At 26.5% G+C, this 15,347-nt stretch overlaps 1 protein-coding gene across 9 annotated transcripts in view; it reads right to left on the bottom strand.

Annotated features, from left to right (window-relative positions):
* The window catches only part of LOC123273300 (cGMP-gated cation channel alpha-1), a 41,694-nt gene that overhangs the window by 3,117 nt on the left and 23,230 nt on the right, over positions 1-15,347 (bottom strand). For 7 of the 9 annotated variants that reach the window (XM_044740682.1, XM_044740683.1, XM_044740684.1 and 4 more), the window contains 5 exons: positions 15,020-15,274; positions 14,733-14,863; positions 6,647-6,787; positions 5,983-6,135; positions 3,878-4,027 (listed from right to left, as the gene is read on the bottom strand). In XM_044740682.1, coding sequence (XP_044596617.1) covers positions 3,878-4,027; positions 5,983-6,135; positions 6,647-6,787; positions 14,733-14,863; positions 15,020-15,274 — 830 coding nt within the window. The remainder of the gene's footprint in view (positions 1-3,877; positions 4,028-5,982; positions 6,136-6,646; positions 6,788-14,732; positions 14,864-15,019; positions 15,275-15,347) is intronic. The other 2 variants (XM_044740687.1, XM_044740690.1) reach the window with 1 other exon arrangement.

The following is a 15,347-nucleotide window of genomic DNA, read 5'->3' as shown; positions in this document are numbered from 1 at the left end:
TATACAACTGTTTGTAATATTTGCTGTTGTTTTAATCTTCAAGTGGTTCAAAAACATAAATATGTTAATTTTAATTCTACAAAGTTGAGAACTGTTAGTCAAGATTTAAATTTTCGTTTTACGGCTTTACTTTTGAGCATTATAATACGCACTTGGATTTTATATTTTTGTAAAGTAATTTATACTTTTAATTAATTTTATAGGAAAAATTTTAAAAATTATATATTTAGACAATTCAATCTAAAATATTACTCAAATTTAATAAATAAATTGTCTTTAAATTTCATTTATTGATTCATCAATAATTAGATACTGGCAACGCGCAAAAACCATATAAGATACACTCAAAAGATCTAGGTTCGAATCCCGGCGGCATAAAAATTTATAAAATTAATTTTTTTAATATTATAATTCATAAATTAATAAATTTGTTAAATAATATTATCAAAATTACAAAAAGTCAATTTATTTTCAAGCTAATAATTTTTAAAAGACACTTTTAATTATTTAAATATCAAAAATTTAGCGGGATTGCAAATCAATACTCAAAAAATGAAAACTAAAATCTGTTAGTTATTACAGAAGGTAAATTTGAGTTACGAGATAAGACCGCAAGCTTTAAAAATCTTTTTTTTTGTCATTTATTTAAACGGCTACAAATTGATGATGTTTTAGAATAAAATAGATATATAATTTTTTTTATACAAATTACATATCGAAGAGAATTTCAATTTATTCTTTGATCGGTATGAATTGTATTTACAAAAAAAAAAAAAAAGGGTATTACTGCTATTTAATTAAAATGGATTTACAAAGATTACATTTTTTGAGCTTAAAAATTTATTTGTACTTCAGAATATTTCTGACGGAAATGTAAGTGATTTTGCTTTCATAAAAAATCAAATGGAAAATATTTTTATATCTCTCGAGTATAAAAAAAGACAAATATTCAATAACTGTAAAAAAACAAAGCTTTTAATAAAGGAAGTTCTATTTCGACGGTAAGAATTATATTCTCAGAATAGAGATGTATACAAGTATGTTTTTAAAATAATATTTCGACGTAGAAACTTTTCCGAATAAATTTAAATATTAAAATAACTAAAAGCATCTTGTATTATACTAAACTTAAACGTTAAAAATACGTATTTTAACTTCATGCCAAAGTTACTGTATCATGGCTCAAAGAATGATCCTTCAGAAATTTATTGATGAGCGTATAATATATCAATAATAATTATATTGACGGCAGAAGAACATATATGTCGATATTATCGGACACAAGCAAGAAAATGAGGATGCTTTTGAGATAATTTATAGAATAGACATTATATAGATATAGATGTAAATATATACAATAGGGTCATGATATTTTCTCTACTAATATTTTTGTCTACATGAATAAGTGTTTGGAGGATTTTAATTTAAGAGTCTCTACTGATTTTTAAATCTATCAAAAATTTCGAAAGACAAAAAAAAATTTCTATCAAAAATTACTAAATATTTTTGGAAGATTTTTAAACCCTAATTTTATTTTTGTATGATTATTACTTCTTAAGTGATATAATTCATTACAATTATGATCAATTAAAATTTTTTTTATCATTAATTTAAATCAAAATGTTGTAGACTAAAATTTTTTATATTTAGTATCTTCCAAAAAGCACGGACTGAAACCTCGTGTTTATTTAAAGATTATTGTTGATAATTTGTTACTTGTCACTATTAACTAAAAAATAATAGAAGAAAAAATTTTTTTTAAACATATTGTTGACGAGGTTTTTAATATATTTAATTGAATATGGTTCATTTTATTTATTACGGACTCTGAATATAAAAATAAAAAAATTTTTTTGTATATTAAAAATGTCATGCGCAGTAATTTTTTGTAAATTAAGGACTATGTGTTTTTATATTGGAAAATTTTAAGGTAAAAAATAAATGAAATAAAAAACATAACATCATTTTGGTCTACAATATCCTGATTTAAATTAATTATAGAAAAATTTAGACCTGATTAGAGTAATAATTTTTTTTCATCTATAATTTTGGAAAAGATAAAAAAAAAACTTAATATACTCTAGAATAAAAAATTAATAATTTTTTTCTATGGCCATAAAATAGCTGATAAAATTTTTATAACAAACATTTGTTCATGTAAAAATACCACAGCCTTAATATAGATATATTTGTTACTAAATATAGACATATTGTATACATAAACAATGTATATGCAAATGGACGTTACGGAAATGACTTCTTGACATAGAAATGTCGATACTCTTGAAAATTAAACACTTTGAATGGCAGACACGAGGTAGTATCTCGCATCACCGCTCATCAGATCCTCACTTTGCTTGGAATAATCCCGATCAGTTATCGATATACCATGTCCAGCCAGCGTAAGCCAGAATATGGAACATCGATTACAATATTGTTATTATAGACGTATATTTTAAATTATTTTTCCGCAGCGTCAATATTACTTTTTCATTAGCTCTCTATAAAATAATTGAAATGCCCAACTCTACTCATAGCAAATGCATCATATAATGTATAAAAATGTATATACACTTATATATCTGTGTCAATATATAAACATATATACTTCAGACTCTACATCATACGTACGATATATAAAAATAAAATATAACTACAAAGATAAATGTACAAAAAAAGCTTTCTCTTATGTGTATATGTATATAATGTATACTTGTATCATTAAGTTGCACATACAAATTTTTAATAATTAAAAATACAAATATGTCTACTTATTTATTATTTTAAAATGCTACGTACAGTAGAGTTAAATATGTAAGACAAAATATGTGAGCCAAAGTATAATAGAGTGTGGTGCAAATCAATTTTAATATAATATAAAATAAATCATTTAACCACAGGCATTTAATTAATTAATCAGTTTATTTTTATTATTATAAATATAAATACTAATAATTATAAATGCCTTTGGTAAATATGTAAAAAGTATTTATAGTATAGTATAAAAAATAGCGTGTTTTAATTTGTTCGAGAGTATAATATGCATAGCTTTAATTATAAGTAGAACAGGGGAAGTAAAAAAATATATTTGCGGTATAAGTTGATCAAGACAAACTGCCTATCTTGTTAATTATAATTATATTGCATTATAATTTTTTTTTTTTTTTTTTTTTTTAAGAGATATATTGCACTATGAATACCGCGACAATAAAAAAATTTCTCATTAGAGTTTATTTTAATTATATACTAATTAAAAAAAAAAAAAAAAAAAAAAAAAAAATGTTTTATACTTTAGCTGGTATTTGCTCTTATGGAAACTGTTATATTACGCGTAATTGGAAAGTTAAAAATAATGCCAAGTTCACTCGAGCCAGTTTGTCATAATCGATTAATTAAACTACAACCGAGAGAGCGAGATGAAAAATAAGGCGAATGAATAAATGTAAGGAAGGAGCATTAATGGTGTACTTAATGTTTTGATAAACTATTTTTAAAAAATTTTTTTTTGACAAGGTTAATAGCCAAGGAGCAATGGGTGTACAAGTACACTCAGTGGACGTAATTAAGAGTAAGTAAGGTTGAACCAAACGTCGATTATAGAAAATATATGTATAATAATAAACTACCAGACAAGAATATTTGAATATACTGAGTAATGAGTATCTTGGTGATACATTGTAGTAGAGAAGAGTAAGTATCATTAATGATCGGCTCATACCCGGTTTCTCGACGTCTTGCTCAACGACGAGAGGGATAATTTTAGTTGGTGGATATTTATGGTTAATAATAATATGACTGATCTGATCACTAATGAAAACACGAGGGGGACAGCGCTCGTGGCTTTGACAAGGCCCCCTTGGCTGCTTGGAATATTTACCGCACTCTTTACCTGCAGTCCCCATATTGAGAATGCTGATTTCCCCGAAGTATGAGCCGGCTTTTAGTGTTGCCAGCACAGTCTTCCCATTGTCTGCTACCACTTGCAGTCGTCCGCGATTTACTATGTACATTTCCTTGCCTACCTCACCTGCAACAAGTCATTTATTAAATTTTACACCATCATCTTCTTTAAACCCTTATATTTATTTAACTAATCCTGGTAAATTAATATTATTACATGAGGTAATAATTTTATAAAATTGCTATTATTATTCAAGTTGGTTATTTTTTAAATGTAATATTAAATTATGCATAGTAATAATTTTTATAAAATATATTAATTAGTTTGTAGGAGACATTTCAATTTCAAAAAGGCCATTCGGCAGCCAAAATGCAAGTAGATTTCATAATTTATTTATTTATTTATTTTTAAAGAAACGCTCTAGGCAATCTACAAGAATATGTTACATTTTCATGTGTAGAATGTTTATATATAATAAATAGCATCTGTAAAGAGAAGATAGATTTAAGATTTAAAAGAGAGAAGATAATGAATGAAAAAAAAAAAAAAAAAAATACTAGATAAAAAAAATGAAAGAAAAAAAAATACTAAAGAATACAAAAAAAAACCAGTGCGACAGTAAAATTCATAATTGGAATAGCAAAATAGGACATAATTTTGAGACTACACATATTGAAGTTCTAATTAGCAAATTGTCTAACTCCATTTTAGAGAATCTTCTATTTGTAAGAAAAAAACAATTAGTTCAAAATTTATTATCACTTTAAAAAACCATTTAATATCATTAATATCTAATAGAGATATGATATTTAGGTTTAAATCATTAAAATAATTTATAATTGAATTATTGCTACATCAAAATGTTAAAAAATAAGGAGTTAGACAAATTGCTAATTAGACCGTTGATATGATATGGTACTCAAATTGAAACTTATTTAAAGAGCTTTCAGATGCAATTTACAGAGATTCAATACATTATCCCATTCAAAATTATTCGAGTGAGAAAGTGAAGAAATATGAATTTTTATGATTTTGAAGATTTTGAAATCCTGGAATTTCTAAATTACTTAACGGATTAAGCTCATCTTTGAACTTGACTTCGTTATCTATCTATAGAATAAGTATGCTGAATTTGTTAAAGACCCGTTGTAAATTGGCGACGCTATCGTCGTGACAAGCCACGTTATATCTGATATACAGTAGCGCTCAAAAATATTTTGACAAAATTAAATATATTTAATGATTTAATTAAAAATAAATATGAAACACAATAATCATTTACTTATTTTTTTTAACAGCTTTTGAATAATCTACAGAATGGTGTCAAAGAGGTTCTTGTTTGTAACAAAAGAAAGTTCAATTTTTAAAATATTAGGAAAATGGTTGCTCAAAAATATTTTGACATTGTTAAAAATAACTAACGCATAATGTTGTCAAAATACTTTTGAGCGCTACTGTATATACATACATATATAAACTTTTGAACCATATGTATTTTCTGACTCAGCTCGTCAAGTTAAGTCAGAATATAGCAAAATTTTTTAAAAGTTCCATCTTGAGAACCAATGCAATAGTTAGATTCCTATTAAATCTACTAAAAAGCAATTCACTTAATTAAAAAAATCAAAAGTACAAGTAGGTCAAGTCGCTTTTTAATCCAAAACTTTCAATTTTGATATTTTATTATTAATCACACCGTAAAAATATTTCTTTTCGAAAAAATAACTTTCTTAAGCTAATAAATTTTTCGTTTCATAAATTTGAAAGACATACTTAATTTATTCATGTCTATAAATGATAAATTACCCGTTTATAAATTTTCCAATTTTAAACTTTAAATTATTAATTTCTTCTGAATAAATAATAAATTACTAAAAAATATTTTTATTATAAAAACAAAAAAGGTTCTTTATTTGCTAAAATATTTTTCTCTTTGGTAAAGTAATTTACTCAGATAACTATAAAACATTTTATCATGAGGAGAAAAACTTATCTCTGTAACCATATCTTCATTTGTTATGATTAAAAAGGAATAAAATTTTAATTACTATAAATATTTATAGATAAAAATTTTAATTTACCTTTTCGACATATATAATCTCCCGGTGAAAATAGAACAGGTCTTAATCTAAGCACTAACTCACACAGAAAGCCAGCCTCTGTATTTTGAAATATTTCAACCCTCCTGAGCGTATCTAGGTGAACATTTATCGCTATTTCCGCCTTTAGTTTATCTGAAAATCACCAACATTCAAACTTTACTTATTACATTATACTATAAATTATACATAACATGTTGTATATATTCTGGCAAAAGCAATTAATGATTAGCACGAAGCGGTAGATATCGAGGATTAGAGTTACTCGATTAGTGTCTCGTATCTATTATACTATATACTATATATAAATATATCTACATAAATACACATATCTATAAATGCACAAATTAATATAGATATAGGTATAGTAATTTAAATATACAAGTTTACTGTGTTTCTAAGTAGTCTTACGGCTAAGTAAAATTATTCTCACAGCACCACAAAGTTGTGACTACTCAGTTAAACTATTAATTTTGTCGACGGAGTTTGTGGTGATGCATTTCAAGAGTAGATCTACAGCTGGTATACATCAGTAACATTGATTCAAAACACATCGATGTATATAAAGGCACAAGACATCGACACTATCACACTTTAAGTAACAACTATCTAAGTGCTTAGTTAAGTGCCGGTTTGATTAACTTACCAGGCAGACAACTCACGGTCTTCTCCTCGTCTGAACACTTTTGCGTCAGCCATAAATAGTCAAACCATTTTATCACTTTGATTTGCAGATGATTTGGCACCCGGCGCATCCGCATATAAGTCTTAACTCCATCCAATTTCGCTAAAACATTTTAATTCACTGTTAACTTTAATCCTTTTAATAAACTAAGTCGCAAGATAAAATTTAAGTTAAGTAAGTACCTGATAACTGATAACTGAATATTACTTATTATTGATTAACTTTAAAATTATTACTCAGTATATATTGGCTATACATTATACAAGTTGAAAATATATGAAAATTAAATTAGCCGACATTTAAAAATTTTTAGAATTTTTTTTTATTAATAAAATGATTACAAAAAAATAAGAAAATAATTTTCACTTGTAAAAAACTTCAAAAACTGTAAGTGCAAATTTAAAAAAAAATTTTTTTTGTTCCAATTTAATTATTAAAAAAAAATCAAAAAATTAAAAACGTCGGCTAACTTTAGTATTGATGAAAATATTCATGAATCAAATATAAAGTGATCGATGCATTAATATTTTGAAATATCACAATGCAAAAACTATTTATGATTGATGATACTGAAGTTAGCTGACTGCTGTCAATTTTTTAAATTTTTACAACAAATCAATTTCAATAAAAAAACTGCTTTAAAAATTTTTCACTAATAATTTTTTTTAATTTTCACATGCGGAATTTCTTTTTTTTTTTTTTTTTTTTTTTTAATTGTTTAAAGTCGCATAAACTACTAAGGTCATGAGCGACTACGGTAGGGGATAAACTTTTGAGATTGGAACTCGTTTTATTTTTTTGGGCTGAGCAGAATAATACACTTAAATATTGAAAATATTCATTGGTGTACGCCGGACTCGAACCCGGTCCAATGCTTTGGTAAGCAAGGGCCGGATCCGATAGGGCTACTGCGCGCCTTTTGGAATTTCTTATTTGAATTTTTTTCATAACAATTTTATTGCTTTAGAATTATAAAAAAAATTTCTATTGTCTGTCAGCGTCAGTCATTTTCAAAGCTTATATTATAATACTGAAGTTAGCTGACAGCTGTCAATTTTATAAACTTTTTTAAAAAATCAATTACAAAAAAAAAAACATTAAAATTAATTTAGCAGATATTTGATAATTTTAAGAATTTTTTTAACAAATAAATTATGGCAAAAAAAGATAATACTAAAGTTAGCCGACGTTTTTAATTTTTTGATTTTTTTTTAAATTTATTAAATTAGAACTTAAAAATATTTTTTAAAAATTGCACTTATAGTTCTTCAAGTTTTCTACAAATGAAAATTTTTTTTTATTTTTTTGTAATAATTTTTTTTCAATAAAAAAAAATTCTAAAAATTTTTAGATGTCGGCTAACTTTATTTTCACCAAAAAAAGTAGAAAAAAAATTGACATGTAGAAATTTAAAAAAATAAAAAATGCAATTTTTTAAAAATAATTTTTTTGAAAAAATTTGTTTGTTAAAAAAAATTAAAAAATGATTAAGTGACTGCTAACTTTAATGTCATAAAAAAATTGCTTTAAAAAATTTTTTTCAATTTCCACCTGTGTAATTTTTTTATAATTATTTAATAGTAAAATTATAAAAAAGTTTCTAATGTCAGTTAACTTCAGTATCCTGAATATATTTTAAAATTAAAAATTTTAAGAATCTGAATTGATGCGTGAAATGTCCATCAAACCAGACGGACATAAAAAACTGACAGTGACGAGATAAGAAGTAAAATAAAATCTCATTCCCGTTTATTTGGACTTTAAGAAGACTTGAAATTTATCGTAAGAACATACATTTTTCCTCAGAATTTAGATTTATAATAATAGTCTAGTTTATTATGTAATTTTTTTTCGATCTTGGAATTGTAAGTTTAAGTACGAGCATGTAGTAAACAGTACATGAAGCAAAGTGGAATTTAAAAGCAAAAGGTACTTGGAGATGTTCCTCAAGACGACGGAGTACAAACTGTTTGCTAAATATTCATCGGTACTTGGTAGAAACAGCCTCTACAACTTAATTCTTCCTATTCACATTTTTGGGGTACATGTTATAGCAAGTACATACGTTATATGTTATGGCGTAACAAGAACAACTTTTGTAGTACCACCTACTAAGAGAGCATGGGTGTATGTATGCATTAAGTGCATATACAAATATATATATATAGAAAAGGGAGTAAGTAAAGAAAATAAAATAAGAATAAAGGCGGAAAACAAGTTGGATAAAGTAAAGTCGTTAGCAATATCATAATTTTGGTGTTAGTTTCTTGCAACCAGAAGAAAGACAAGACTTGGTGAACTTGTTGGTAGTAACAAAAACGCTCAACGTATGTACTCTACTGGGTAGTTTTAAAACCAAAGAGCTTTTCGAGTAATACTTAATCCCAATACTTTTTATTACTAAGATTATTAGAGCTAGCGGTTTTATTTCAGTCGTTAAATGCTTGAGTGTAGATATATTGCTTAGATCTGAAGCTTTTACCGTATATTTATACTTTTTTGTTAAAATATTAAAAAGTCGAACTGAAATGGACGGCTGATAGCTGACGGTAGATGGTTGATGCGTATGAACCTCTTTTATGGATCATTATTTAAAGAATTGAACCATAACTGTAGCATAGCATTACTCTGACGGTTTCAGGCTCAGGCGACGAGCTTTTATAATCGGCGTTATGAGTCGAGAAACGATAAATTATTTCGCAAAGTAGGTTTATGTATATTATTATACTCCGGCAACATTATACTATATAGGCACATTCCCGCATGGTTGATGTGCATTTCGAGTTTAAATTTCAAGCTTTAGGGTGAACCGAGATACGACGAAACACCCCCGTGTTATATAGCTCAGTGAGTTCAATTTAGATTTAAATTTAACGCGATACTTTTTCCGCGTTCGTCACCCTTTTTGAAGCTTCGATGAACTTGATCTCTGTCTGCTGCGTTATGATTATTAAATTACAAGCAAATATCACCTCTTCAATCCGAAACGCCATATAATTTTCTGTTTACTATTAATTATTTCAAGATCTTAACAGGAAACAGTTATTTAACTTCAAACGAAAAATAAACGAGTTATAATTTTCCATTTTTTTTTTTTTTTTTTTTTAATATTTATTCAAAGTTATTCAGCCACGATTGGCCGGAAAAATGTCGAGTCCCTCCGGGATTAAAGGCATGATATATTTTAATTGAACATCGTGTGTTGGATTTTATCATAAACAACCGGTGTTTCGCTTTTAAAATTATTCTTTCATTACAACATTTATCTCGCATTATCTGATGCGATTAAAAAAAATTCATGTTTTTAAAATAGCAGTACATTATTTATGAAAATAAATAAATAATTCAGAATTTAAATCATTAAACAATCTTTCTAAATTCCAAGTTTAAATAAAATTATTTAAACAAATTTCCTACTTTTAATATTGATTATAATTATAAATTAAGAATTATAAAATTATCCACTTGTAAAATAATCATAATAAAAAATTTGATCATCTTGAATAGAGTAAAAAATATCTTGAACTTTTTTTTTTGGTTCAAGTTAATTAAAAAATTTTTCTACTTGATTCGAGACAAAAAAACTATTTTATTGGCTCTAGATTTATTTTTTTAATTAAAGTTAATTTTTTTATTAATACACATGAAAAAAAAAAAATTAACTTAAATAAAAAAAAAATTCTCGTACCAAAAAAATAATTTTGAAGAGTTTTATTTGAATCAAGACAAAAAATTTTTGAATTAAATAAAATTTACCAAGAAAAATTTCTTAGTTTAAGAATTTTTCAACTCAAATCAAGAAGATGAAGTTCTTTAAAATTATTTACTTGATTCAAATTAATTCTTTTTCTGTGATAGAAAAAAAAAATGCATATAAAAAATTCTTGTACCAAAAAAATAATTTGGAAGAGTTTGATTGTCTTGAATTAAGACAAAAAATTGTTTAAATAAATAAAATTTACTTTAATCAAGAAAAATTTCTTAGTTTAAGAATTTTTCTACTCAAATCTAGAAGATGAAGTTTTTTAAAATTATTTACTTGATTCAAGTTAATTTTTTTTCTGTATGAGTATGATAAAGAAAAATAAATATATATATATTTAACAATACATTAATACAATTTTCGAGTACCAGATAAGGTATGACGAATACCAAAAACCGTAGCTGTAAATAATATCGGAGTTTGGGGGTAGTTACGCGGCGCCTCAGGGTCGATGTACCTCTCTCACGAGAGTTTGCGTTTTACGGATATTTCACGAGATATATCTCGAAATTATCCTGGATAGAAGTACTACGTAGCAGGGGATTGCTATCCGCAAGTTGCCTCAAGCTATTTCTTTTCCTTATATTATTCTACCTCTAGCTGTTCTCATCTTCACGGCAGCCCCATTTCACCCCGTCTCCCTTATTCGACAACTTTTCTAGTCTTGCTCCGACGGAAACGAGACATATTCTTTCCCGCATCTTCGCGGGATTACCTCTACCAATTTTAAAATGTTTTATTTTTAATGTCTCACTCTTTACCCCAGCACAAAGACCCGACTTGCCGGTTTGTATAATACTATTTCCTGGCGCTTCTTTAAAATTCGATTCTCCATCTTTTTACTCAACATGCTATATATAATTCAGACGTTGATTTATAACTCTTCTTCGACAATTCATCTGATAACTTATTGTTCTCATTTGTTCAATACATTGTTCACTTTTCACAATTCCCGATCCATCTATACATTCATCCATACACATCAAATAATATACAATATATAATAATAATATATAACTCTGTTGTTACACAACATCATTTAACATCTAGTCGATCGATTTTCATTTACAATTTTTTATTAATACATCCACTGCCATCATCGATATTGTAGTCGATATCAATTTATAACAACTTTGACGTTGTATTGAATTAAAAAATAATCAACAACAGTAATTACATTACATGTATCTACTATAAACTGTGTTTCTCTTACCCTCAAAAATTTTTTTTATTAAAAATTTTATTTTTAAGCTATTGATTAAAAATTAAATTTCATATTTTTTATTATTACGCGGATAAAAGTAAACTGAAATAAATAACAGTCGATTTATAATAAGTAATGATCAACTGCTAAAAATTACCATTTCAAACAGTAAAATCGTGATTTTACTATTCACTTTATAATATTTATCATTTAAACGTTACAATTTACTTTTTACATGGAAGAAAATACTATTTCAAACAGTAATATTCGCTATATAAATGTCTAAAATGTTAAAGTATAATAATTAAGAATTCAGACTTTGATATTTATCATTTGGTACCTAAAAAATGATCTTATGATATGTAAAAAGTATAAAATAAAGTTAGTAAATATTTACAAAGTAAAATGGTAAATTTTAAACGCAACGCTTAAAATCAAACTGTAATTATTGACTTGCTTGGACTGGTAAAATGTATATTTTAAAAGTATAATTTTTACTGTTTCAAATGTTAAATTCTCCCAGAGTGAGACCCCCTTCTCTTTCATCTGAGTTTCCCTTCTCCTCATAATATCGACTATATATTGAAATGGCAATTTTTACTGTTTGAAGATGTAATTTTTTAAGGTGAAAGAGTCGCTATTTACTATAGTGACAGCTACTAATCACTTATTTTGGATATTAAATTATAAATTGTGGCTTTTATACTTTCTACACTAAGTTCTGTAATATTTATATTTTTGCCACCCCGATGTCCGCTTTACTGTTTGAAACTATAAAAATTAACCGGAATCCGAGTGAATATTACAGTTTACTTTTTTCCGTGTATAATTTCAATCTTTCTTCTTAATAATTAAAATCAATTCATCATATTTCATTCTCTGAGTAGTATTTTTTTCTTAATTTTTTTAATCTATAAAAAAGTGCTAATTAAGTAATTTTATACTTTGACAAAGTTTCATATTTCATTAATTATTGTCAATAGTCGCTATCAATTTCACTGCGTCTTATTTTTCACCGACAAGATTTTTTTCAAACATTTTATAAAAAAAAAAATTACTTAGTGAAATTTATGATTAGAAAAAAAAATTTCTCCAGACTGGAAGATAATGATGTGGTAATCGTCGGTAATAAACGAAAAACCTCGGCTGCTTACAAACTTTCGTCAAACAAAGAAAAACAAACTTTTTCTTTGTACAGCTTGGATAAATAATAAAAATTAAATTGAATAATATGTTTACTTTGTCAATCTCTAGAGATAGTTTTTTTATCTGTAATTGTAAGATAAAATTTATCTTATATTTATCCAGTTAGTAATAAATCGTAAAGCAGTTAGAAAGTAATATAACGACGGCCCGGGTTTATCCGAAATTAGGGTAGATCCCGTAATAATTGACTTAGCAATATTGAGAATTTAATTTAGATATAAATACACGCCAGAAATCTAATGTCGGTTAGTAAAGTAAATATTTTATTTTTATATTTTAAAATAGCGGAAATAAATGGTTTTTATTTTAATATTTAGTAGTGTGTTACCACAATTTTGTATTTCTTATTTAAATAACATGGGTAAACTTTTGTAGGCATCTTTTGAATTTTATAAATCACCAAGGGAAAAGTAAGCATGAATGACCGGTTTATACATTTCTAGGGGATCAAATCTTATTTTATATACAATAAAATCGTAAGCTGAATTTTATATGAACATTTGCATGGTATACTAAAACGCCGAAGGCCGACAAAGTTTGATTTTATTTATGCGAAATATCTCGTTTTAAAATAATTGTTTATGGTAGTTCGGTGATAAATGCAAAATTTTAAGAAGTTTTCGAAATTTAGAATATGGGTAATAGAATTAAATACGCATTACATGTACTGTCAAAATTTGAAATCAATTGACCATAACAGAAATGAGATGATTGTAATTAAAAATGACATTTTAGCACAGACAGTATGGGTGAAGAGTGAAAAAATCACAAATATTAATGGTTATTGCATTGAATAAAAAAATCGATTTTTTTTTTCATATTTCGATAGGTTGTGCCTTTTAAAATAACATACTAAAATTTTAAATCTATATCTTTAATAGTTTTTGAGTTACAGCCATTTAAAGAGTAGCCGCTTGGCACTACCAAATTTTTTTCTGCATGTTTTGTATATAGTTCTTCATACGATGACCCTCCAGTTTTTTGATCTGATCAAAAATCGAATTTTGGCAGGCCAACGACCAAAATTTTGGGTAAAATTCAACTTTTTTTTTAAATCGTCGCCGTTTTGTCAATTTTTGATTTTTTTTCGACCGTGGGTCATCGTACGGACAATATCTTCTAGTTTAACGAGAATTTTTTTTTTACGCTTCACCTACAAAGAAGGCCGAATAATCACTCCATTAAAAATATTTAATTTTTTTCTTCAAAAATTTTACTGTGTATTCTCAAAATATGTATGAATATACCCTTAAAAATTTAAAACAATTGATACAGTAACTTTTTTTTTAATTCCCAAAAATCGCCTTTTTTTATGCTGTCACACTAATTGTGCCCCTTAAGATTGTTTCAAAAAACTGATACCTGTTAGAATAATATACTTAAAATAATCCAAAGAAATTTTGAAAATTTTTACCATGTAGTTTTTTATAAATTGTTAATAAACTGGCTAGTTAAACAAAAATAACCATTAGTAAAAGCGAATAAAAGATAACTCGTGAGAAAGGCAGCTCTAGCGAGTGAAAAGGAAAAAAATATCTCAAACTATAAGTCCCGAGTGAACTACCTTAATTTATGTTGTTTCGTTTTCAAAATTTCAGCATTAAACAAGCATTGGTAAAAAATATTATTATAAAAAAAAAAAAAAAAAAACCATGAAAAGGCCAAATTTACTAAAAATCTTTTCAATGATCTCAAATTTAACTATTTTTTAATAAAAAAAATAGAAAAATTGCAAAAAGTTACTCTTAAATATTAATATGCAGTGCTCGGTTTATAAGAAAATATTTTTGTTACCTACAAAAATATTTTCCACGGAATTTTTACGAAAAAAAAGCTGATTTTTTGTAGGTAAGCTAACGTATAGCAGCACATACCTTGAAATTCTTTCCGCGCTGCACTGACAGACGTTACTATATTGGCGACATGACCGAGGACTGTGGCAAAAAGCAACAAACCAAACAGTAGTTGCACGATGACAAACAAATACTCGCTTTTGCTCCGTGGTCTGTAACATGAACGTCAATAAAAATACATGACTAACAGAATAAAATAGAAATAAAATTTGATGCTTATGGAATGGAGTAAAGGGATCCGAGTTTAGTTGTTGAAGCTGGTCGTTAGTGAAAATAATGTAGACATATTATTTGTAGGCAATGGGTACCTCGGCAAATCGCCTATTGTTGTCAAGGCGAGAGTACACCAGTAGTAACTTTGTAAGTACTGTTCCACAACATCTACATCCTCAGAGTCATTGTATACCCAGTTTTTGCTCCCGAAAGCGTGGTTCTTATAAATAATATGATAGAAGCACCCGTTCCAGTGAAATATCACCAGTAAGTAATGAATCAAGGATGTTGAACGAAATAAATTCGGATAATTGGTATGTCGCTCTGTACGATCCATGAACGCCCAGAATCTAATAAAAAAAAAATATATTTTATTTTATAAAATAAATAGTATTTCACAACATAACACTGACATTCGTTTTT

Source organism: Cotesia glomerata, linkage group LG10, assembly GCF_020080835.1.
Source record: "Cotesia glomerata isolate CgM1 linkage group LG10, MPM_Cglom_v2.3, whole genome shotgun sequence".
Lineage (NCBI taxonomy): Eukaryota > Metazoa > Arthropoda > Insecta > Hymenoptera > Braconidae > Cotesia > Cotesia glomerata.
This window is presented reverse-complemented; position numbering and strand designations above follow the sequence as displayed.